Below are 24,656 nucleotides of genomic sequence, written 5' to 3' on the forward strand. Positions count from 1 at the left end.
GGGTAACAATTACCGTGACATATTTGCCCCAAAAAAAGTGTTTAAGAAGAGAATCAAGAAAATGTTTTTATTATTATTATCTTTTTATAAATAAAAATCAATTTCTCACTCCTGACAAACAACATTTTGTAATATTGTATTTTATTTTCATTGGTTTTATAAAATAAAATAGCACCATCAAAAATATTAGAAAAAAACTATTTTTAGCTCTTAACAGGATTCTTAGTGTACGAACGTTTCTCTAAACCTTTACAATTTTACTGTGTTTAATGTCTTTTGATGTTAAGTGCAATGTTTAATAAAGAGTTTATTATTTCTGGTATAGAACGAGTAGTGTCAAACAACTTTCTTCTTAAACTGCCGTGAATTGTTTCCACCGGAAGTAGACGCAGTTTCGTGTGACACCGGGACGGATCGGGTAGCGACATGAATGGCCCTGTAGTTTTTACACATTTAAACAAACCGTATGGTACATTGACATCTAGCGGTTGAGCTTGGTATCGGAGTCTACAAATATTGGAAAGACAAGCAACGGTTATTCTCAGTTTCTATCGATTTTGACCAAAAATGATCTATAGGCACTAAATTGATTGTAAATGTGTACCGGTAGTTCAGTCGGGGGGTTCACAAAAGAGCGCATGCGCATCAACGTTTGTTTTCGTTGTTAAAATGAAACCGATGATTTGCCAACCACCAGAAAAACAATATGTTTTTATTAACTACATCATATGTACGAAAAAATAGGCATTCAATCTTTATTCAAAATATACGCACATAACCATCTTTGGTTGAGCATACCAGTAATGCACAATCACAAATACAAATTGAGAAAACATATATAAACATTACAAGGAAAGAATGAAAGGAAAATAACAGAGGTTTATTCAAAAGAACAAATATTCCCCAAACAGTGAAATCAAAGTAAGGGTTTTAATTGTACACATTTTAATGTTTTATACATCTCTTTTATCTCATTTAACCACTGATTGAAGATCTTTGATTTAAACCACCTACATTAATGAACAAAAAACGTAAAAAATAACAACAAAATCTAAATGTGTGTTCTCCAAAAAATCCCATATAATCTCTCTGGATTGTAACCAGTTCTGTACATCTCTCCAAAAAGGTTGCACCAATTCACAAAGAAAGAAAACATGGTCTAAACTTTCAATAGTAGTTTCTCAAAATACACAATTATTCACCTCAAAATTAAATTTTAATCTTAAAACTCACTTTTTGGATAAACTTCATTTAATTTTTTTAAATTAACTTCTTCAGTCTAGGGAGGAAGATGGAAAATAAATACTTTTTCTATTTCGTTTTCTTTTTAACTTTTCCAAATCTTTCAACACATATTTTCTTTTAATAGGGTAAGAATAAGAACATTTTTGTTGTCACTCACCAAGTTCCCTAAATATTAACACTCACGAAGTTCCCTAAATTATATATTTATATTATAAATATATATTATTATTATTTTTTGCTTATGTTATGCAGGGTCTAATTATTTGAACAAAAACGTACATTTTAATCACTAAATAAAAATGTCATGAAGAAGCTCGCGACACTTTCATCAAAAATAAAGTAACAGCGCCATATTCTGGATTACAATATTACCAAGAAAAACAGACCACAGCTCAAAACGCGCCTTGGTTCTGTTGCAGTTCAGTGTAGAAAACGCCGATCGGAGACCAGCTGAGACATTGGACGCAATGGTTCTCCCGAGAATGCGGTTGTGCTGGCTGGTCTGAGATCAGAGGGGAGGTGGAGGGAAACATTCAGAGGGAAGGTTTGACCCAGTGACGCTGCGCCCCATATTTGGTGTCAATACAGGAAGAAGTTGTACACACAGCGACTCGGCCGGGCCGGACCAAACTAAGGATTGTATATGAAAGCTAATACGGGTAATGTCGCATAATATGTTGTACAAAAATGTGTTTAGTGTTTTAATATTAATAATATCCGGTTAAAACCTGTTTAAGTAGACGAAAGTTTATTTAGTTTGGAAAATTGGGCGGCAGGAAAGTAGGTTGTGGCTGGGTGGCAGGTCTCGTCTGTTGACTCACTTTAACTCAGTTCTCATGGGAAGTACGTAAGGCATTAAGTTTAACGTTTTGATACGTTTGGTTCTGTGGGGAAATGTAATTTCTCAGACTTTGTAGACCCGTCCAACAGCAATGAAGAATAAATCAAGTAGGCCAGTGATTTCACATCTCAGAGTTGTTTCACTTTATGACCACCCAAATTGTTTGGGTCAAGAGTTGTTTGTTTGCTTTAATGTGTGAAATATATAAACATGCATGTTTCCTCTCTTCTTGGTACACTTTTTATCTCTTTCTTATTACTCTCCTGATGTCATTACAGATGGCTTGCAGTGACACAGAGAAGTCCAGCCTTGGTGCTGCTTGCTGTGATAGCGACTACTCCAGTTGCGCCGCAGCTATGCAGAAAGAGAGCGAGAGAGAGAGGGAGTCATATCTCAGCCCAACTGAGAACCCCTCGACCATCAGTATCCCACCGGACCAACAAGGTTATGATGTAGAGTTTGACCCTCCGCTAGAAAGCAAGTATGAATGTCCGATCTGTCTGATGGGTCTCAGGTCGGCAGTACAGACACCGTGTGGACATCGATTCTGCCAGTCGTGCATCACAAAGTCCATCAGGTTGGCAGCTTTTGCTGTTCATATGTTTTGTTGTACAGGGAGGGACCGGTATGGGTTTTGTGAAAGAGGTGTACACGCAATACAAATGGTCGTCGAGATAAAATTGTTCACAGGATTCATAAGGTAAATTAAAAAAAAAAATTGTTTACTATGTGATGAAAAGGCTGATGGCAATTTAGGAACTGACATTAAAAGGAGAAGTGCCAGCTGTCAAGTCAGATGGCTTATTTGCTGATATTAATCAAAGTGGACAGATATTGACCGATCACAGTACGGCTGCTCAAATCAACAAGTGTGTTATATATGTCTTGTTTTAAATTCGCACCCTGCGAGTATCGTCAAAAGATAACTCTCTTCTCTTTTTCTGGTAGAGACACTGGGCAAAAATGTCCAGTTGACAATGAGGTGCTGCTAGAAGAACAGCTTTTTCCTGATAACTTTGCCAAGCGAGAGATCCTCTCACTGACAGTCCGCTGCCCTAATGTAGGTTGCGATGATAAAATGGAGTTGAGGCAATTGGAAGTAAGTTTTGTTTATTCCTTTTAAACATTCTAAAAAGACGTGTTAAATGGCAATTGTCATGTTGACAAACTGAAATGTGTTTCTCTTTGTTCTTTAGAAACATTTATCTCTGTGTAAATTTGCCACAGAGCAGTGCACTCAGTGTCACGAGTCTGTTCGTATAATCTATCTGGATGAGCATAAGACCCAGCAGTGCTTAAAGCGCTTCATGACCTGTCCTGACTGTGCCGGGAGTTTTGTGTATGCTGACAGACAGGTGGAATCCTTTGTTTCCTGTTCACTTGCTGTTGAAGTTTGAGTTTGTTGAAACATGTTTAAAAGTGAATTTCAATGGTTAGATTAGTCAATATTACATTGTAAGTATTACAAAATTGTATTTGTTGGTATTTTGTGTTTTCAGTAACATCTTGTGTGCCTGATGTGTGGTATTTCTTTCTATAAATTGTGATGTATATTTTTCTGTCTTGTAGATTCATGAACAGATGTGTCCTTTTGCTAGTACAGTGTGCAACTATTGTGGAATGGAGCTTATTCGAGATCAGGTGCGTCACAATATTTCACTGTGAACACTACCTTAGTGTGACTTGTTAATAAAAACTTTATGGGATGACTAAGATTTCTTTAAAGATGTTTAGAAGACTTTGTCTTATTGTAAGCTTACTGTGTTTTTGTCGTTTGCAGTTGGCAGTGCATTGTGACACAGACTGTCTAAAAGCTCCTGTAGCCTGTTCCTTCAGCACCTTTGGTTGTCGTGAAAAGGTGGGTGTTTCAAAGCTTTAACGTATAAGATAAACCACAGTACCTTCTCATCGGATGTAATACAATTAATAAAAACATTTGTTATAGATGGCAAGAAATTATCTGGCCCAGCACATGCAGGAATTTACACAGATGCACATGCGTTACATGGCCGAGTTTTTGCGCACCCAGACACTCAATAGCTCCCTTACGCCGCCGGTTATCAGCCACTTCCCGATGGATGAACGTAACGCCTCCTCACGGGTGCCAGAGCCTTGCCAGTGCAGCCAGGAGTTGGTGATCTTGCGTGAGACAGTCTTGGAGTTAGAGGGCCGATTGGTTCGTCAAGACCAACAGATCCGAGAGCTATGCATTCACAACGAGACGCAGAAAACCCAACTCACTGAGGTCCGTCTTAAGCTTTGCTCATTAGAAGAGGCCACACGAGAGCTGGAGGCTCAGCAGTACCAAGGCGTCTACGTGTGGCGCCTGGAAAACTTCTCTGCCCATCTGCAAAACCAGGAGGCTGGCCAGTCTGTGGTCCTTCATAGCCCACCTTTCTACACGGGTCGGCCAGGGTACAAACTTTGCCTTCGGCTGCACTTGCAAACCCCCAACGCTCCCCGCTGTTCCAACTACATCTCGCTTTTTTTGCACACTATGCAGGGGCAGTTTGACAGCCAGCTCTCCTGGCCTTTACAGGGCTCAATTCGGCTGGCAGTGCTGGATCAAGTCGAGGGCCAGCACCATGTGGAAGTAATGGAGACCAAGCCAGACCTGCAGGCCTTCCAACGGCCCACTGTACAGCGCAACCCCAAAGGTTTTGGGTACGTCACTTTTCTTCATCTACAGGCTTTGCGGCAGCGTGGCTTTGTGAAAGAGGACGTGCTGCTTGTGCGATGTGAGGTCACACCACAATCCGATGCCAGCCTCAGGCGTGAGGGGGTCCAGCCTCGGGGACCAGAACCTTCACCTTGAGTTGTGCTTCTGCATTCTTAAGTTCTCATACATCGCCCAGCATTTGTAGTTCTCATAGACAATCGCAGTCTGCTGATGTGGCAAAACCTGACTTTCTGTGACTTTATGATACAAGATCGGTAATGATGTTTTTACATTTGTAATTGTACATTTTTTAATGTTAAATGTTTCTCTAAGGATTTTGGTGCTGTGAAATTTGTGGACAAATCCCAAGATGAATAGCATCACAACATCAATCAACCAAGCTAAACGCTGTTAAGACATGGCTGCTTATACTAAGTGTTATGTTTCAAACGTTTTTTCACCTAACCAAAGAGGCAACAGTAGACGCTGTTATCTGAATGAGTCTCAACGCACAAAAAAATACATTTTTAATATTCATGGTTTTGATAAGGTCTGGCCATTTTGCTAAATCCAGAGTGTCATGTTAATTGAACAAGCATTTATTACACATACATTTTCAATGAAGGTTGTAACAAGCTTCACAAAAAGATTCTTAATTAATTCACCTAATTTTCTTTTACCTTTAGAGTTTGTGCCTGACATAACTTAAATGTGTAAAGGTTCTACATTTACTAATTTGAACATTTACCGTGTTAACAAATAGACACAATTGTTTTTTTGGAGACAGATGTATTCAAGTCGATCTGATCGCTGTGTTGACACTGGAAATCTGACAAAATAATTTTTTTATGTTCTTTGTATCATCATCATCCACAATACAGTGCTAATAAATGTGTTGATATTTTGAGCTCATAAATTATTCTGAATGAATTTCAGCCTTATCTGTTTACATTAACAGAATTGTTTATCCGAGCATTCACAGAATTTCTCTGTACATAGGATTAAATACGAAGGTGTCAGAGATGTGCCCTTGTAACATCGACGGTCTCGCAGCTGTCACCCATCCCAGAATACATCCTGCTTGTAACAGAAAACAGCTGGATGTCAGAATGGGCATTTGTCACACTGTGGCGTCGTAGCTTTCCCACTTGCTCTTGGAACACGTCCCCTTCCTGTTCCACTACAGGGGACAGCAAAGAGCTCTCAGAGGTGTAATGAGTAATCCTTCTCTCAGAGCGGCTGAGCTTTGCTGGTGTGTTGATTCGTTCATCGCAGCCTATAAAGGAATGTGAGAGAATCACAGATTTGTAGCTGAAGGAGGTCAATCTGTTTGCTTTAGATATAGCACTCCAAGTGCTGTGTTGTTTTGTGGTGGGGGAAATGGCATATTGAGATGACAACAGAATAGAAATTTGGATCAGATTGAGATATGATGATTGTTGGATTTTCTTACTTGTATACCTGCAGTTCCATAAATAAGGTTTGACCACCAACGCCACCATATTCTCAAGTTGACAATCATTTCTTGAGGGTCCTCTAGGGTCCTGGATTCCCTACATACACATGCGGAAAGGGCATGAGATTGAGGTGGTTATCCAGATGGCCGTGTGGCAGGGTTTGTAATTAACACTCACCTGTAGCACAAGAAGCATCTGTTTGATGGATGCAGGAATGAGGGACATGTTTTTGTGCAGCAGGTCACCCACAGAGAGCTTTATCAGGACCTGATCCCGAAAGCTGAGAAGAGCCATCTGTCTGACTGTCAACTCTTGACCCTACAGAGAAACAGAATTCATTTCTAGCAAGCTGATTAAACAGCTATAACCAACCTGAATATGATTCAATCAAGCTTGGGTGTGGGCCTCAAGTTGCCTCATTAAAATGTAAATGTAGCTGAACAAGAGCATCAGCCTCTTGCAGATTTACCTGTAGAGGATAAAGAATTGCCTGTATGGTAGGCAGAATTTCAGAGAAAAATCTGTCCCACACCTCGGCCAAAACAAGAAGCTGTCTTTCCCCTAAAGAAAGCAAATTGTTTTAAGGTGTTTCATGATAGACATAGATCTGCCTGATATTGTAACTGACCTTCATGCTCCTGAATCTCATCCAAAATGACTGATAGACCTTCAGTCAAAATCTGATTCTTAAAACAAGAAGACACAAAAATAGCAGTTTGCTCCTATTATTATGCAGTTGTTTTCCAGTCAAGAACACTGTGGCTTTGAAAACTGACAAAGTTATAGTACCTGGAAATATTCTTTGATTAAGGAACCCATATCTGTCCTTAAGAGACATCTGCAAGGGTAATAAAAATAGTTACATGAGATGTAAATACAAAGAAAATGCAGATTACTTTCCTTGATTTATTTATACCTGGTATTTTCATTCAACATGTAGAGCTCATTTGACTGTAGTTCCTCTCCCTGAAATATCTTTATAACTGCAGAGTAGATGCTAAAAATGTGACTTTAATAATCAGTATTTTTATTGGAATGTTACAGGGATACTTCACCTAAAAAAATGCTGTCATCATTTACTCACCTTCGTGTTGTTCAATATCTATATACATTTCTTTGTTATGATTAAGACAGAGAAAGATATCTGGAAGAATGCTCATAACCACACTGTAAAACGTTGCTGTCATTTCGCAGAAGGTTTGCCAGCAACTTACTTTAGATTGAATGTACAATTTGTTTTAAGCATAAACTTACACATATATATATATATATATATATATATATATATATTCTTCTTTCATAAAACATTAAAATGTATCGTAAATGTATCGTAATGTAAGAATTTTTTAATATTTTTACAGGAAACAAGAGAAAAATGCTTAGGAAGAATGTACTTTTTTTGCAGTGTTGCTGTGCTAATGCCAGTCTCTTCTTGCTCATTTTGAATATCAAAAGTGTTTTAATACATTACTAATTTGAAAGTATATTAAATAGTAATTAAATCTACAGTTATTTACTGGAAAACCTGCTGCAAAAACTACAGCAAAGTTTAACAGTGCAGACAGATTTGACCCCAATTGACCACCATAGTAGGAACAAATGGTAGCCTAAAGTGCCCCAAAACTGTTTGCTGTCCGACATTCTTCAAAATGTCTTGTTTTTGTTCAACAGAATTAAAAAAATGATAAAGTCATTTTTCCAACTATGGGAGTCAATCTGTTTGGTTATAAACATTCTTCCAAATATCTTTCTCTGTGTTCATCATAACAAATACATTTATACAGATTTGGAACAACTCGAAGGTGAGTAAATAATGACAGAATTCGAATTAGTATCCCTTTAACAAAATATTGGCAAAGCAAAATCAATTTATCCAGAATTTTTTAGATTCAGGTTAAACGAAAGAAACTAGACTCCACCTGTTTGTAAGAGCAGTGCTGGGACCATCCAGGATTGTATAAGGAATTAAGGCTGAAGGGAGGTCTGTGAGAACACAAGAGTTGAATACAAATGAGTCTGGATTCTGTAGGATCTCAAGCAAGACCTTGATGTTCCATGATTGTTTAACTGAATATTTTTTTGGTTTAATTCAAATTCTAAGTATAAATCTTTATTTCGGGGAGTGGCTTACAACGAAAAGATTTGAGAGCAACTGCTCTATATGCTGTTTCAGGTCACAGAGAACTCAGCTCATTACCAGGATTTTAAAACCATGTGAAAGTAGATGGTGGATCCGTCAACTCACTCTTCGAGTATCTACTTCCTGTGGTGCACCAACTTCCTGTTACTAACTGCCCTGTTCTGTTCACATGCTTACTCGTCACACTCAAATAATCTCAACACATTAAATCTTGCTAATATGCAAATCTTGCACGTTGACAAGCTTTGTCTGGCAAAAAAGACATGCAGAGAAATATAATCATCTGTAAAACCGATACACAAACTACGCAGTTTCATAAGCAAATATAATAAGTCTTCTACACTCATTTTTATTCTCATTATTTGTTCCATCAAACTGTGTAGCAAACAACAAAAAGTAATATGAAAGAAAATGTGGCATTGATTTTGCAGCTCACATAATGAATTCACCATAAACACGTTGAACAGCAAATCTGTTTGAAAAAATAACTTGTAAATAATAAAACCCTTGCAATTATTTGCAAACATATTTTAAAAGCTAAATTTGCTCCTATGATACAAGTACAACTTACAAACCAGAATAAATTTGTTTGTGTTAAAATATCAAGTAAATGGTATCTTAAAGTAAACATTTTCTTTTTACTGAAAAACACTTAAAATGACAGTTAATCTTGAAATTGAATCTCCTAATGCAGTCAGATACAAAGAATGCTGGGAACTGCCAATGTAGTTAACGTATATCTACAAAATATATTTGTGTAGTCTCAACACAAAATAAATAAGTAAACTTGACAAATTTAAATGGGTTTAACATAATAAAATTGAGTTGGATTTACTTAATAGTTTGTTCAATTAAAATTACTCAAACAACCAAATTAAGTAGATTTTTTGTAAGATGTTTTCATTTTGTTAACAATTTTTTTGTTAAAAACAGGAACATAACTACATGAAGTATATTTTAATAATTCATTTTCATAAAATCTATAAGGCACATAATATTTTTTTCAGTGTAGGCACAAAGTGGAATGGGTTTAATATACAAGTTTAATAAAAAAGCCAAGACTTACCCAGTTTGTCCATCAGAAAGGAATGCAGACATAATATTTGGAAGAATTCCTTTGAGTTCACTAAATATCTGGAGCAGGTCTTAAAAACATCACTTAACGTGGCAGTGTGTTGCACTTATACAGTTCTGAAAACAAACTTTCCCTTTTTATCTTGAGCCTGGTTTTGACGACCTTCACATATTCTGTGTAAATTTGTCTAGTCAACTGGTTACTGATTCATTAGCTATGTGAACAGTATGGGTCATTCCTGATGAATAAATAATCATTGTTTTCCTGTGTGAACGCATTGAGAGACTGTGCGTGAATAAATACTCTAAGGAGGTATAGTTCACCCAAAAATGAACCTTTTGTCATCATTTTTTCACCCTCAAGTCATTCAAAACCTGTATATGACTCTTTCTTAAGCAGAACACAAAGACGATGATTTGAAGAATGTTTCATTGGTTTCGTATCTATACAATAGAAGTCAATGGGTCCCCAATGCTTTTGGGGCACCAGTGTTCTGTAAAAGAAAAAATCACACAGGTTTGGAATAACGTGAGAGAGAGTAAATGCAGGGCTGCCAACTCACACAATCGACTCTGTTCTCACGCTCCTACGCAACACATCCATTTTCTCAAACAGGGTCATAGCCACCATTTCTTCTGTGTTGTGTAATTAAACATGCAAAATAATTGCCTAAAAGCTTAAATTGTATTTCTCAGTGCCACAGTGGTGCATGTTGTGATTGATTAGTAACCAAGTAAATTCACTTGTCAAACAAGTATTTAATCAAGAACTAAAATATGTGGCTTTGAAAGTCAGTATAAGGCAGTGTTTAGCCTATTAAAAATGTTTGCAAATAGTCAAAGGCATTATTTAACAATACATTTAGGGATTTTCTATGACAAATCCATGTCTTGGCTCCAAAAATTTTAAAGGGACAGTTTACCTAAACAGAAACTAATGAAATTATGTTATCAAATGTTTTGACAATCACAATACACATTTTGTTGTGTTTTTGTGTTTGTTCCAAACGTCAGATAGCCTGCAGTCAACAGCTGGAAAATCTAACTCCAAGCTGAACTCAAAAGTTGGCAACCCTGGTAAATGATCAAATCATTCTCATTTTTGGGTGAACTATCCCTTTAAGGGTGTACAAGGATTGTGTAGCATCCACTCACTTCCTCATATGGTGCACGCTAGCAATGATTTCTCAGTTTTATTTATAGACTACAAAACTATTAATTAAAATAAATCCTTTTTTGTCTAATTCTATGGAAAAGAAAGAAAACAATTTGCACATATTAAACAAAAAACGATTTGAAGTGCACTAAATTATTTTATTGGTTTTTTTATGCAGCAGAAAAATCATAGTGATTTATACTTCATCATAGTTATATAGTTACAAAAGAGGCACACTAGAAAACATTAGAAAAGAATGTATTAATTATTAACTGATGCACATGCAAAAAATCTCCAACATAACCCCGGTGTGACTAGTGATGATCTCTCAATCAGTTTTAAAACATTTACATATTAATATTGTTAGATCACTGATCAATGTAAGGCAGTTTCTTGTCGGCAACATATCCTGAAGATCCTGACGGCTGCTGTCGTCTGGCCTCCTGTTGTTGCTGGTTTCTGGAGTTGGCAATAGACTCTGTGAAAACACAGTTTTACCCTGAGTGCAAAACTCTGACAGAAACTAAGACAGAGCAGGAAAGCGAACAACTGAAATGGAGAGACATGACAGGACCAGTGGCGGAGCCAGAGGGCTAGTTGGGGTGGCAATTGCCACCCCAGACGAAGTCCTTGTCACCCCTGTTGCCACCCCGCTGAAAACATAAGACTGTTAGATTTTTACGAACATTTCCCAAATCTCCCAGCGGACGTGAATGCATCCTTACGCAGCACGCACAAGCGTGCAGCCGCAGCGTGCTTGTTGCTGCTACACTTTTCATTGGTTAAGCTGACACGCAGCACCTTCGTGACGTGCTCAAAACGGCTCCAAAACTACGCCGACAGCACACGGGACAGATGAAGAACATTTTGCTGGTATGTACGGCTTTTATTGGTATTAAATTAAACGAAGTAGTGTTTTATCGGGAAGTAAGGGAGACGTTGCACTTTAGTGCTTAGCATTAATACTTCATGAGCATTACTAGTCGTGAAACTGACTGACTAATACTGTCACGCCTGCGTGAATATGCTTAAAACATGTCGTTAGCAAATGTTCAGCAACAATCACAGACATTAGGTAGACTTATTCATATTGGCACGTGTAATGCAGCACTAAGCTTAGTATAACAGACCGTTGTCATGAAAAACAGAGCGTTGCCATGGACGCAGGATTCTAACCGTAGAGACCGAACGGACAATTTTCTTTAGCGGAAGCAATATAAATTGTTTTTAAATCAATAAACTCCCTTTTAAATCAATATGTTGTGTCAAATTATTTATTTATTTGGTAGGTAGCCATGTAATCAGAGGGATAATGTATAGCGAGGCGGTTGGCTTTATGACGTTTAATGTTCTTTGTAGAGCTGCACGATTAATGGTTCAAAGATCCTGATCTCGATTCGAACACCCACGCGATCTCATTAATGAAAATCAACGATTCTCGTGTGTCTATTAATTTAGTTAAAAAACCTTCAGTAAAGTTAAAAATGATTGTTATAAGGTATGTAACGACGTCACAAACAGTCTTTTCAAAACACACACTATCATTATTTCTGTGACATGATCACAGAAGTACTGGGATTAAAGCAGTGAGTTGCCGACTCACAAGCATATGACGTGTTTACAAGCTCCTACTCTGCCCAAATTAATTTCACACCAAAAAACAGACCAACGTATAAAGTAAATACAGCCTGACAACAAAACTGTTCTTATGAGTGTCAGGATTGTGATACATTGTTCTGATTATGCTTCACATCTTAACTGGAAATGTTAGTAACGAAACTAACGATTGTAGTTTGTAGCGCGGACAAATCGGAGTGAGCGCTTATATCCGTCATTATGGTAAAACATGTTATCAGAGCGCCTATTACTCTATTAAAGCTAATAGAGAAGCTGCGCTATTAGAGCTTTCGTCAAGTTGCCCATCATTTCATGTTTTCAGGTTATTTTAAACTGTTTACAGGGGAGAATTCTGCGTTATGTTTATCAGTAGTGTCTTTCTGTAAAGACCCCTTCAAGCGGTCTGTATATATCAGGCAAATGTATTTCCCGTTTGAATAACTGATGTTTATGTTCCTTAGATTTAGATAATTAAAACAGCAATAAAACAGCAATTCAATAATTCATAAACGCTTCTCAGCTTGTTTTGTAGCTTGTAATCATGAACAATATAATACTATCTGAAAGTAATAATCTAGATCAAGAAACATCAAGGGGCAATAATCCGCAGCAATGATTTTGTTATAATCTTGCAGTCCCATAGAATGAATATATGTTTTATCAAACATGTAAGATGCTCTGATCCACATCACTTAAAAGACACCTCTGGTGCTGCTTTGCTCCTGTTTAAATTAAGCAAGTTATCATGGTTAAACTATTTTTTCAACATTTTCATTATTTATATTTTATAATGTATTTAATCCAAATACATTCAGAATTAAATTAATGCCATTAAGTTGTGCAGCTGTTTTGTATACTGTACATATGTCACAGGTCAGGGTTAGACACACATTTTCTGCCGTGGTCTGTGGACCCCCTGAAATTGCCTTGGCCACCCCCTTGCCACCCCATAAATTAAACTCTAGCTCCGCCACTGGACAGGACACAAAGTATATGAAGAAAAAATACAAATGTTAACAAAGCCTTACTTGGAGGTTTAGGCACGTCTCGGTCACACTTTAGGGTACTTTTGTGGAAACACTCTGCAATCCAGGACAACACCTCTCCACAATACCTTACCTACAGTTTACATTCAGTAAAATCATTTAGTGCTGACACTGTGCAGATAAACCAATAAAAATATGAAATCAGTAGCTACTTCTTGACTTTACCTCAGTCTCTACTGTTGCCATGCGTTTTTCGTGCTCTTTAAACCCCCCAACCATAGTCAGCAAACTCTGCACCCTATGAACAATCACATATCAAGGATGTAGAAAACTATTGTAACATATATGCACATACAACTGAAGATATACGCTACACTTACCTGTAGCACAAGTAGCATCTCAACATATTATATAGTGTTTATTTACAACTTACAGTACATTTAATATTCACTTTTTTTAAAAGAATGTGCCGTAACCGGGGATCCAAGAACAGTGAAAAATCTACCAGTAATTTAATGATAATCTATTTCCTACACCTGCAAAGTGTTAACATTTCTTGCAACTCACTTAGAGGAAGTGCATTTCAGTCTCTCTGCACTGCTCTCCCTAAGCTCAAGCTCCTGTTTAGCCATGTAGTTCTCCTTCTGCACCGTCTCCCATGTCATTAGCTTCTGGTCCAAGCCAGCTGGCAGTTCCCTCTCTACTCACAAAAAGAAAAGGGGAACAACTATATCTGACAATAGTTTCTTTTAATATTATCTGTGCCTGTCTTGTATGGTTAGTATTGTTAGCAAACATGAAATGTGAACTGGCACAAAAACCGTTAGGATTTACTTGCCCAAAACATCTTGTTGGGATTCTTTCTTTTTGACAAAGCTCAGGAGAACCTGGGTGATGTGGCTGATGATGATGAAGGGCGGAGCCAGGGCGGGACGGCTGTGGTATTCTACGATCAGGTTATAGCGCTGAAACTTCCAGAAGATGTCGGCATTCTCCTGGACCACCTGGAAGGTGTAGCTGTGGAGAAGAGATATGAACTGTCAGATTTCAGTTTGGATTTGTGAAATTCATTTTTAGTGAAATGAACAAGTTAAAGCAACATTATTGGACCTGAACATGGCAATAAGGAGATTCAGGAGGAGCACATTTGTGACCAGTAAATAGATGACAAGCAGCAGAATGACCAGCCAGTTGGCATAAACATTCGGACAGGGTGGCAGAGTCCCCAATACAATCTCATCCACATCATCAGTGCAGTTATCATTGGGCATTTTGGCCGCTGTGAAGAAACAGAAAGAAAAATAGGTATAGTTCAAACGGCAACAGCACCACCTAGAGGTAAATCTATTAAATAGCTAAACATTTAGGGAGAGTTGAGTTCAACCAAAAATAAAAATTCTTCATTTACTCAGACTCCAATTTTTTGTTCGGATGAACACAGAGAAAGATATTTGGAAGAATGCTTGTAACCAAACAGTTCTTGGCCACCATTGACTAAACCATTTCTTTCCTGTAGCTCAGTGGTAAGAGCAATGCGTTAACAATAGCAAATACCTATGTAAAATGTATAGGATAAAGCTTTGGATAAAAGCGACTGCCAAATGCCTAAATGTAAATGCACCACAGTAGGATAAATGACAATGGTGGTCAAAAGTGTCCCTGAACTATTTGCTTTCCTACATTCTTCAAAATATCTTCTTTTGTGTTCAACAGAACAAATAAATGTATAATGTAAATTTTGCCTAAATTAAGTAAATGATGAAATTATTTCAAATTATTCATTTTTAAATCATGGCAGAATTTTCATTTTTGGGAGAATTGTTTCTTTAAAAAATATTGACAGAAAATGTAGAGTAGTAATAAATACATATATACAGTCAGAAAAAAATTAAGGGACCACTGTGACATTATTTTCATTTTTGTATCTGTCTATTGGGGCCTTAAACAACATAAGGGTGAGTAAATAATAACAACATTCTCATTTGTCAGGTAAAATATCCCTTTAAATAAATGAAATGAAGTATGAAAAAACAGATTTGTATCTAAGTTGAACTAAAGCATACAACAAACAAATAATATTTAAAGAGCTTGTTTCCTGCGAACAGTGTATTACAATGGAAGAATATTGTCAGTGTACCATCTATTTCCTCCAGAGGAATCTGTCCAAATATATGCAGATATGGGCGGTAAAGTGCTCTGCGGAAAACCCAGTCGATTCGCGGGTCATTGGGGTGCAGGAGGGCCTGCGTCGTCACTCCATACGCGATCAGCCACACGCTCAGAAAGAAGAGGAAGAAGAAAACGTCCTTAATCTGTAAACCAACATTGTGGGGTTAGAAAATGACACTTCTTATGATAATTTATAACTTTGCATAAGACAATTCTCAGCATCACCATTCTTTCCACAATGATGATCTTGGGCCCAAGTTGCTTGTGGATGGCGAAAATGTGAATGAGCCTTAATGTGAAAACCATGAAGTCTAAAGCGAGAATTGTGCGCCCAGCCTCATATGTTTCATGGGACATCCTTAAAACAAAATTAGGAGATTGACATTAGGTGCAATACTTTTATTGGAGCTACTTAAGTAACAGCATTATCTGGTCATACCTGCAGGACACCCCCACCACAAAGAGACAGATGGCCACCATATCACACTTATTCCAGTTATCCTCCACATATAGCTTGAATTTCTTCAGAATACTCATGTCCTCGTCCGTGAAGAAACTCTGTGAATGAGAAAGATTGTTCATCAATTATTTGTTTAAATAAATTTTAACTCTGCACCACATGCATGTTTTATCTCTGCATTGACCTCAAACATAATCTTGACCTCTTTTCGTCATTTGAATGTCTTGTGCTAATCTACCTCACAGTAACTGTACATCCCAAACTGAATCCTGAGCTGTCCGGTCTGTGGATGATGCAGTTTACATGGCACTTCAATTCTTTGACACCTTTACAACTACATTGAAATAATACAAACTGTATTGTAAATGACCCTTGCGCCCCATTTCAATTTTTGTCCCATATTCATCAAATGAGAACAGCATCTTCTCCTAGGCTGTTGCTCTCATAAACATCTCATGAAACTTCAATAACACAGATTTTTGAATCATATTCAAAGTTATCAATCCCACCTGTCTAAGTTCTTCCAACACCAGGGTGAAAACCCAAAAGTAAAGGAGGATCTCGGCTGCATTCGGGCCAAGCGGTGGTGGTGGACGGAAGTCCAGAAGAAGCACGTAGCTAAATAAGAGAAGGAATGCAAAGTACATGATGACGTTTCCCAGGAACACTGTGACTGGAGCGCTCCAGAAATTGTTCCATCGTCGCAGCACATCATTAAAAATGACAGGGTCTTTGCCACCCTCCTTAGCACTGAGGAAAAAGACAAAAACAATTTTGATTATGTCCTCAAATTAAACTTTCGTTTCTTACAATAAGAAATCGAGCTTACGCTGGGTCATCTACGAGCAACAGGGCTTGCTCAGTTTCCAAACTATCCAGCTCGGCAAATGGCTCTGCTTCACCTTTGCTTTCTAGGGCTTCCTCTCTGTGAGGATCACACAAATATCACACAAATATAATAAAACTGTTAAACATCTGCTCAGTGACACACGTCTAATTGATAATGAGAAAAGGCCTCACTTGAATTTGATGAGATTGGTATACATAAGGGGAGGGATGAAGAACGTCAGCACGAGTCTAGAGATAGAGGTGTCGGTTCTCATTGCTCCCCACCAGACTTTGGTCAGCAGGGCCTGTCAGGCATCCTCATTAAATATCACGCAACAATACAGCTGGAAGATGTATGCTAACGTAAAAGAATTGAGCTCTTACCTGGACTCCATCATGTGCGACGAAACATTTGGCGTCCGCTTCCGTGGCGAGATTTAGGATTGTTAATTTGTTCCAACAGCGTGTGTTGCGCACCAGCATAGTGAATGCTCTTTCTTCGCTGTTTGAGAAACACTCACTAAACAGATCTGAGACCAGAATAAACTTTAGTAGTTACACTTGCAGTACATTATGACTAACATACAGTATATGAACACTTAAAAATGTTCTTCTGTATTTCACACTGCCATTAGTGCATTTGACACATGCTTTTACACATTCAATGCATACAATTTATGAGTTTGCGTTTGCCAGCGTCATGCTTTGTCAGTTGCACATTTATCAAACACCACTGTGGATGTTTTGTGTTATAAATAATATGGAGATGTTCTGTATCATAATGGTTTAATTCTCACCTATGGCAAACTGCTCGTACTGGGCGTTCTTCATACTGCGAGCAGACTCTGCTTCGGTAGCCAGATGAGCCATTTCCTTCATAATTTTACAGCCCACCAAAGCAGCAGGCACTGCCTCTGGGCCCTGAGACACAAAATAAAGAATTACATAAGTATCAGACATAAATCAGAAGTAAACATGAAGAAAGTAAGAGCATCTGTAGTACATTTTATTATTATTATGCATGCAGAGATCTTGTTGGAAATGCATATTGCGACAACATATATAAGGGACTTAAAAAAATAAAACATTGTTCATTGTAAAATCTGCTAATGTGGTCATTATGATACTGTACTGCAAAGGATTAGTAACCTTAGGGATGCTAGCTTCCTAATAAGAAAGAAGAACAAATAGGACAATGCAAATAGACTTCCGTTTAAAATGTATGCAAACAAGCTTTAGCTTATGAAAATAAGCACATCACACAAATAGGCTTTTTGTCTCACCATGGCCCAGAAGTAGTTTGCCATTTCCTGTCTATTCTGCAGGATAGCCCAAAGAAAGAGATCTCTCCAAGGGTACTCACAACGTCGGTCCAAGTCTTGGAGGTCTTTTTGGCCATGTCTTCCTTTCCCTGTCCCCGTCTTAACAGATAAGCATAGAACAGCATTAAAGCATGGTGGGTGTTGTATAAGTGTTTGTATAAGTATTGTATAAGTGTTGTACAGAGTCCTAAAGAAGTCTCACCGCTGGAAGTTTTAGGTAGAAACCCTTACAGGTGTCATGTAGAAAATCTTTGAGTAATTTGGAGACCTCATAGAAGGTAAACAGAGGCCTGCGGTCCCCAGGTTCAGTGGAGGGATGTCCAGATGTCCGTGTGCTGGCTAAATGAGCGTGATGTTTTTTCAGGAGCAGGGTGTGAAGGAGGTTCTTCTCAGACACAGAGCAATAGAGTTCCTGAAGACGCCCGTAAGTCAGATACTTATTCATGTTTACTCCGTTATCCACAAACAGACGCACAAAGTCAGGCTTATCATTCACCAAGGCCTCCATCATCACGTCCTCCAGGTCTTGTGCCTAAGAAAGAATAAGGAAGAAAAGGTTAAACGTATTTTTTAAAAATATATATTGTTCGTTTTAAGTGATCTACAATAGTCGAACGCATAAAAATTGTAAAACGATAAAGAGAGGGCCAGAAAACAGCAGCATGGATTCATATGTCAGACTTTTAATGTGAGTACAATTCTTACACTCCATTCAATGTCACCATTAAAGATCTCACTCTTAGCGATGTCCACCCTATTCCAGGCCACAGCCAGTTTTAGCTCATCCAGAAAGTCCTGTGCTTCTGAACTCTGACTTTTGCAAGCTGATTCCAGACATAACACAAGAACAACAATTAACACACGGATTATACAGACATCTACACCTTTAAAAAGCATTCAAAAATGGAGAGAAATGCACCAGATGTTTTTAAATAGATTTAAAAAGTTTCTTTAAAAGGATATTCTCTTACCTAAATTCTTGTTTAACATGACAATTACTTACCCTTAACCAGAGCTTTGAGAATCACTGTGTCAAGCTCTGAGTCCTGCTCCGGGTCATGCACTGTCAATAAGTGACCATTTTCCAAAATTCTCTGGATCTAATGGGCAAAATGTACATTTATCTGAGTTTTAGTAACCCGTTTAACTGTTTAAAATATAATAATAACAGTTGTTGATTACCAATTTGACCCAGAAAGGGATTTCAATGTTGTGTAGGCCAGTGGGGAAGGTATTAAGCAACAGCTCCTGGACCACATCAGCTTCCCAGCATCCTCTGTCCATCAGAGTCACTAATATGTCTGCCACCCCTCCCGAGCCGGCCAAAACCAGCCATGGTGTAGAATTCTGAATGGTCTTGTACATTCCCTGAAAAAAGGACATAAATTTAAATATAACTCAACAGCATCAACTCAAAAAATATATAGTTAGAATAAGATTAAGTAAGAATACCTGTAATATCCTTGGCTCCCCATGTACAAGGAGACACAACACTGGTATTTCTATGCTGCCTGTTCCTGTTACAACAAAGAAAGAATTTGAAAATATCCCAAACCATGAAAAGATCAAAAATAGCTAAATAGGAATGCGATTTTAGGAAACGTCTAAGCGTACCTCCGTATCCTGTGCGCTGTTCAGAGATGTGTTTGAGCATCTTGACTCTCATTTCTCCAGTGGCCCCGGGTCTCTGGGGATCCTCATCCACCAGGATGAAATGAGAATGATTGCAATCTAAGGAGTAAACGGTACCATAAGGGAGATCCTCAGATGGGTATGCTGCCGGTTGATCAGGCTAAAGAAAAACAAATAATGCTCGATTTTGATGACAAGGCACATGCTGCTTTCAAGTCATATCAATGCTTATTTTTTAAGAAGACTGGAATAAATTCATAGGAAGCAGAGAATCATCACCTTTGCATTAAGCAGCAGTTCTCTGTTCTGAATCATGTTCCATGGAGCAATCCCAATAGCCACCACTCGTATCTTAGGGGAAGTGCTGGCAAGAGAGTGGTCTCTTACAGCCTGAGCCAGGTTCTTAGTGATGCCAAAACGCAGACCGCTGGTAATAATCCATGCCCCTATGTAGGTCAACGGTCAGAGGTCAAAATACTGATTTTCTTACCATTTTGTAGTTTGAGAGGAATACATTTTATACCTGTGCTCTGGGCAGCCTTTACTAGGCCTTTTCTAACCGTGTCCTTCAGCCAGGGCTTCATCTGAGACATCTCATCGCCTCCCACTAGTCCCACCACCAGGTGCGGAGGGGCGAGACCCCACTTCTTGGTCATAATCTGGTAGATTTCAGCTGGATCTGTAGTGCCGGTGACCCTGACGAACTGAACTGACAAATAAACTCGGTGTATAATGTGCACAGTCTCTCATCAAGAACGTCTAGAGCTTTGAGTTACGAATTTGCAAATATCTGTCTTCATATACCTTCCCTCTGGTCCGACAGGAACCAGTGAATTCAATATCTCCGATCCGACCAGCTGTCCAATGTGGTTTTTCAAACCTCTCATTCCCCTTCTCACCCATTTGAACAACAGACTCTGTAATTGGGGTGTAACACCGACATCCTCCAAGGAAACTATAAATGTACAATGGCACAGGTCTCAGTTCCACACGCAAAGCAGATCTTGAACCAACAACAGAACATGGCACAAATATTCAGTGGTGATGACACCAGCCTCACCCGTGTTCTTGGGATTCGTTCAACATTTCTCCACATTGCACACATCTCCTGCCCTGCCGTAACACCACCTGAGAACAGAGTTACATTTATTTGTGCCTAATTTAGCATCACAATCATATTCACTGAATCACTGCATACAGCAATTGTAGCTATAAATTGCTTTGCTTTATCTGTCAAATGATTGGAAATGTTTATGTAAAGCAGAAGCGATTTTCATTCTTTACACACATGCAAACATGCCCTCCCTCCTTTACCAGCCTGAGGTGAATGAGAGGTGAATGAGTCAGCAAGCAGATAGAAAGAAAGAAAGAAAGTAAGGAATATTACAGAATAGAAATACAGACTCAACGCTACTGGATACATATCAAACTGCACATGTTTGAATATGGAAATATGAGAAAACCTAGTAAAGTGCTTGTAAAATGTTTAACGTGCATTAAAAAAAACAAATAGCAGGCAAAGTTGATTTTCCACAGAAGTTGTCTATACAGAATGTTCAGAGACTTCTATTGCTTATTTGCATTTTGGCCATCAGTGATTCTAGGTCAGTTTCCCTCATGTGGTTGAAGAGGCACGGACATAAAGTGTAAAAGGTAAACTCTGAAACAGAAGCATAATGCAACGAAAACCTTTCAGGCAATTCACAACTTCTATTGATTTAATTACACCTGAATAAGCTAATGATGTTTTTCAGTGAGTGTTTATCCAAATGCTATCAGATTCTTTTTTCCAGGATGCTTCAACTGATATCTGTCAACATGCTTAACATGCTTGAACTATTTTCTTTGTCCTTTCTACAGTTTCCTAATGGCTGCCATTTAATTGAGTTTTCTGCCAAGAAACAAAAAACTTCAAGAGACAAAATCTGGTTTTGATCAGAAAGCAAGCAGGTCATCCTAATAAGCATTCATTGGGAGCACTTCTGTTGATGAAAATAATGTTGAAATTAATTCAATTCATGACAAAGTTGTTAAAGTGGTGATACTATATTCAACCGTAAACAAGTTTTACGTGCAATAAAAATGTGGCTTAACAGATAATTAATTTTTGGAGGGAGGCATTTGTCAGCTGTTGACTATTGAACACTACCATTGACTTTTATGCAAAAGGGTCAAAGGTGTGTGTGTGCGTGTGTGTCTGTTGTGTGAAGTGTCGGCCATGATTTGACTAGGGGATAGGATGCGGTGTACGAGGCAGGAAAATGCCATTGACAACGCAGCACTCAAGTATGATCATTTGCATTAAAGGTCTCACAGAAAAATGACAATAGGTCCATCATAAAACATACCTTTTAAACAGCGCCAACAGAGTCAAGAAAATATGCAATTTCCTATAGTAATTATATCATTGAATGGTTTATGTACTAGTTTATTTAAATAAAAAATAATTGTTTTTAAAAGAACATTACTTTGTAGGTGAGAACACACAATTTCTGCCTAACAACTATAGCTATTATAGTGATTTTTTAACTCTTTTTGAGTAAAGTAAATAAAATTCAAAGGCAATAATACTGTATTTTAGTGGAATCCAAAAGTTTGGAAGCACATTATCAATTATTTGTATAATCTTTACAGAATTAAAGTCATTTTTACAGAGAAGTTTAGAAATGATTTAAACTGGATGTTATGTTTGGTGCAAAAAGAATTCACTTACCATTGGAGTGTCGTGAAGCCCTGGCATATCAGACTTTTGGGTCGAGATCCTCTAAGCCTATTTTAGGCTGCCACAAGCTTGGGCAGCTATAGAGTGTCACCAGGAAGTCAATCAGGAGTTTATTCTGTCAAAACCACTCCCTAACCGACCGCTGCTACATAAACACAACCATTTACCTGCAATATGTCTGATGTTCCCTAGATCTCCCGCATATTCCTTTGGGATGGAGAATGAATGAAGAATTATCTTTAAAGGATTTTCCCCTTTCTTACTTACCAAGGTCACAAGTAGCAAGAATGTGCTTTATTGTATACAAAAACACAATGTTAGAGTTGGTTGTTTATAAACGCAAGGCTGCAAACTTAATTAAAACAATGTGTAGATAGTGTGTTAGAAAAGTATTTCAATACTGTGAGGTTTTTACAGACTCGAATGGAGGAGACAGTACCTAGCATAAGGCATAAAAAACAGGCTGGCAATTTTGTAGAAACTAAAAATAGTTTTGTTTTAAAAACAGAAGAAAAACTCTATCTCTACGATGAAATTTAATAAATAACAGATCATTTTTAAAAGAACTCATTTAGTGGTCCCAACACCAATCAATATTTTATCTTCCTTTTAAGAGGGGAAGTGTCTTGAAAATAATCTTAACATTTAACAAAGGTTTCGAATTAACATGTTTCCATTCTTTTAATTGGGCTGAACGTAAAATTAATTTTCGAGTTTATTGATCTCGTTTTAAAATGCAACGGCCCCGACGGCCACTAGATGTCAGCAACTTACAGAATATTTGTGCCTAGCGCGGATGCGCAGTGTGTTGTGGAGGTCGTTGTTCATATGACGGACGAGCACCGTGTAAGTACAAACTAATAAATACTGATTTGTGTGGCAATACGATAGAAGAAATTCTATGATCATTTTTCTTCAGAGCTACCATTACTGAACTTCAGCAATTCAGCAAAGCCTAGCAAGCATTTTAAAAATGCAGTTTTCAAATGTAAGTAAGCTAATACACTCCAATAATGTGAGAAACATGATCATTCTTAAAATGATATGCTAAGTATGGAGGTAAACATATGGATAATGTGCAAGGATGCACCAGCGATTACACCTTAGCGTGGCAATACGGGCCTGTTTTGTGAAATGATCATGAACCTATTCGTTGCTTTAATAAAACTGTGTAATGTTGAACTTACTACGAATGATATTAAATTCCCGTAACGCTAATGTTGTTGTTTTGGTGTGGGTGGGGAGGACCACTGGGTTTTTAGGCGAGCAGAGAATTGATTCCTCCTCCTCGCGCAGCTTTCGAGGTCGCAGTGGGTGATTTTGAGGGTGAGCTTGACGTCATTGTGGTGTCTCCACCTAGTTGGTAGACACGAAAACTAATGCATCAACATTAAGATTAAAAAAAGATTTACCAATGGTTTTGACCATAGCGATTGCTCAGATGTCAATATTTGATGGTTTCAATTCCAATGTGAGGTCATAAAGCGTTTTAAAGCATTTTTATTTAGAATAAGATGAACTTACAAAGATTTTCCATAGGTCAAACCGAGACTCTCGGGAAGGCCACATTATATAAAATATACATTTAAAATAGGCTATAAAAACTAAGTAATTTAAAAGAACTAATAGAATTATGTTTTTTAAAGAACCATCAATTCATGCTTTGCTCATTTTAATACACAGAATGAAAGTATGTCGTCTCTCAGAAGCTGACACTTTTTGTCACATCTAGGCCTATAACAAATGTTTTTTTATTTTTAAATAGAAAACTCATGCGTTGCCTCAGAAATGTGTCTGATGTCTTGACTGTATCAACAGGGGTTTAGAAAATATAAACAGATGATTCAATATCGGTCCAATTTATTTGTAGGCATGTTTGAAAAGCTCACACCCATAACGTTGGAATTTACATTATTACAGCATTTTATTAATAATTATATATTTACGTGTATTTAAGTTTGATATTCTACAACTTATAAACACACCCAACATATTACATTTATTTAAAGTATAGATATTGTAGCGCAAAACATTCAATTTGTATTAAAACAAATATTTAATTCATTTATAATTATTTTTATAATTAAGATGTTTCTAAATATGTGTCATAATTTACTTGCACTGTAAAAATAGGGTAACATGTATAGTTAGATATTAGATGAAATATTTGAACTGATTTTTTTTACATTTATTTTATATGGAAGAGAAATAAGACAGCGGACATTGTAGTAGCACAAAACAAAACCCTCCTTTTTCAGGCTGTAGTGTTTTAAATGAGGGGGGAAGGTGACTTTGCTGATAGTGGTAGGGGGGTTTATTACACAGGGCGTGGTGTCCGTCTAGCCAAT

At 37.7% G+C, this 24,656-nt stretch overlaps 3 protein-coding genes across 6 annotated transcripts; 1 reads left to right on the forward strand and 2 right to left on the reverse strand.

The window, feature by feature from the left end:
* The first annotated feature begins 1,783 nt into the window (after positions 1-1,783).
* traf6 (TNF receptor-associated factor 6) lies at positions 1,784-5,693 on the forward strand. The gene is made up of 7 exons (XM_056755527.1): positions 1,784-1,904; positions 2,365-2,663; positions 3,035-3,185; positions 3,283-3,441; positions 3,656-3,727; positions 3,867-3,944; positions 4,032-5,693. The coding sequence occupies exons 2-7, from the start codon at positions 2,365-2,367 to the stop codon at positions 4,899-4,901; spliced, it is 1,629 nt and encodes a 542-aa protein (XP_056611505.1). The 5' UTR covers positions 1,784-1,904; the 3' UTR covers positions 4,902-5,693.
* A 52-nt stretch (positions 5,694-5,745) lies between these two features.
* Positions 5,746-9,568, reverse strand: LOC130427848 (proline-rich protein 5-like). 4 transcript variants are annotated; one of them, XM_056755570.1, is made up of 9 exons: positions 9,409-9,568; positions 8,122-8,185; positions 7,119-7,185; positions 6,992-7,040; positions 6,831-6,888; positions 6,672-6,763; positions 6,380-6,520; positions 6,199-6,298; positions 5,746-6,021 (listed from the first exon to the last, which is right to left on the reverse strand). In XM_056755570.1, exons 2-9 carry the CDS (start codon positions 8,147-8,149, stop codon positions 5,762-5,764), a joined length of 795 nt encoding a protein of 264 aa, XP_056611548.1. In that variant the 5' UTR covers positions 8,150-8,185; positions 9,409-9,568; the 3' UTR covers positions 5,746-5,761. The 4 variants fall into 4 exon arrangements, with proteins under 4 accessions (XP_056611548.1, XP_056611539.1, XP_056611556.1 ...); XM_056755561.1 differs by having other exon boundaries at positions 7,119-7,199; XM_056755585.1 differs by having other exon boundaries at positions 5,881-6,021; positions 6,207-6,298; positions 7,119-7,199.
* A 1,230-nt stretch (positions 9,569-10,798) lies between these two features.
* Positions 10,799-22,408, reverse strand: trpm5 (transient receptor potential cation channel, subfamily M, member 5). The gene is made up of 26 exons (XM_056755387.1): positions 22,300-22,408; positions 20,647-20,714; positions 20,391-20,541; positions 20,110-20,290; positions 19,866-20,032; positions 19,569-19,746; positions 19,407-19,471; positions 19,137-19,322; positions 18,958-19,054; positions 18,660-18,778; positions 18,157-18,486; positions 17,916-18,053; positions 17,430-17,553; positions 17,017-17,162; positions 16,825-16,937; positions 16,634-16,729; positions 16,314-16,554; positions 15,784-15,902; positions 15,570-15,702; positions 15,313-15,487; positions 14,286-14,454; positions 14,014-14,192; positions 13,743-13,875; positions 13,401-13,473; positions 13,218-13,308; positions 10,799-11,050 (listed from the first exon to the last, which is right to left on the reverse strand). The coding sequence occupies exons 1-26, from the start codon at positions 22,324-22,326 to the stop codon at positions 10,941-10,943; spliced, it is 3,609 nt and encodes a 1,202-aa protein (XP_056611365.1). The 5' UTR covers positions 22,327-22,408; the 3' UTR covers positions 10,799-10,940.
* Positions 22,409-24,656: the final 2,248 nt, after the last annotated feature.

This window comes from Triplophysa dalaica, chromosome 1 (genome assembly GCF_015846415.1).
Source record: "Triplophysa dalaica isolate WHDGS20190420 chromosome 1, ASM1584641v1, whole genome shotgun sequence".
NCBI classification, from domain to species: domain Eukaryota; kingdom Metazoa; phylum Chordata; class Actinopteri; order Cypriniformes; family Nemacheilidae; genus Triplophysa; species Triplophysa dalaica.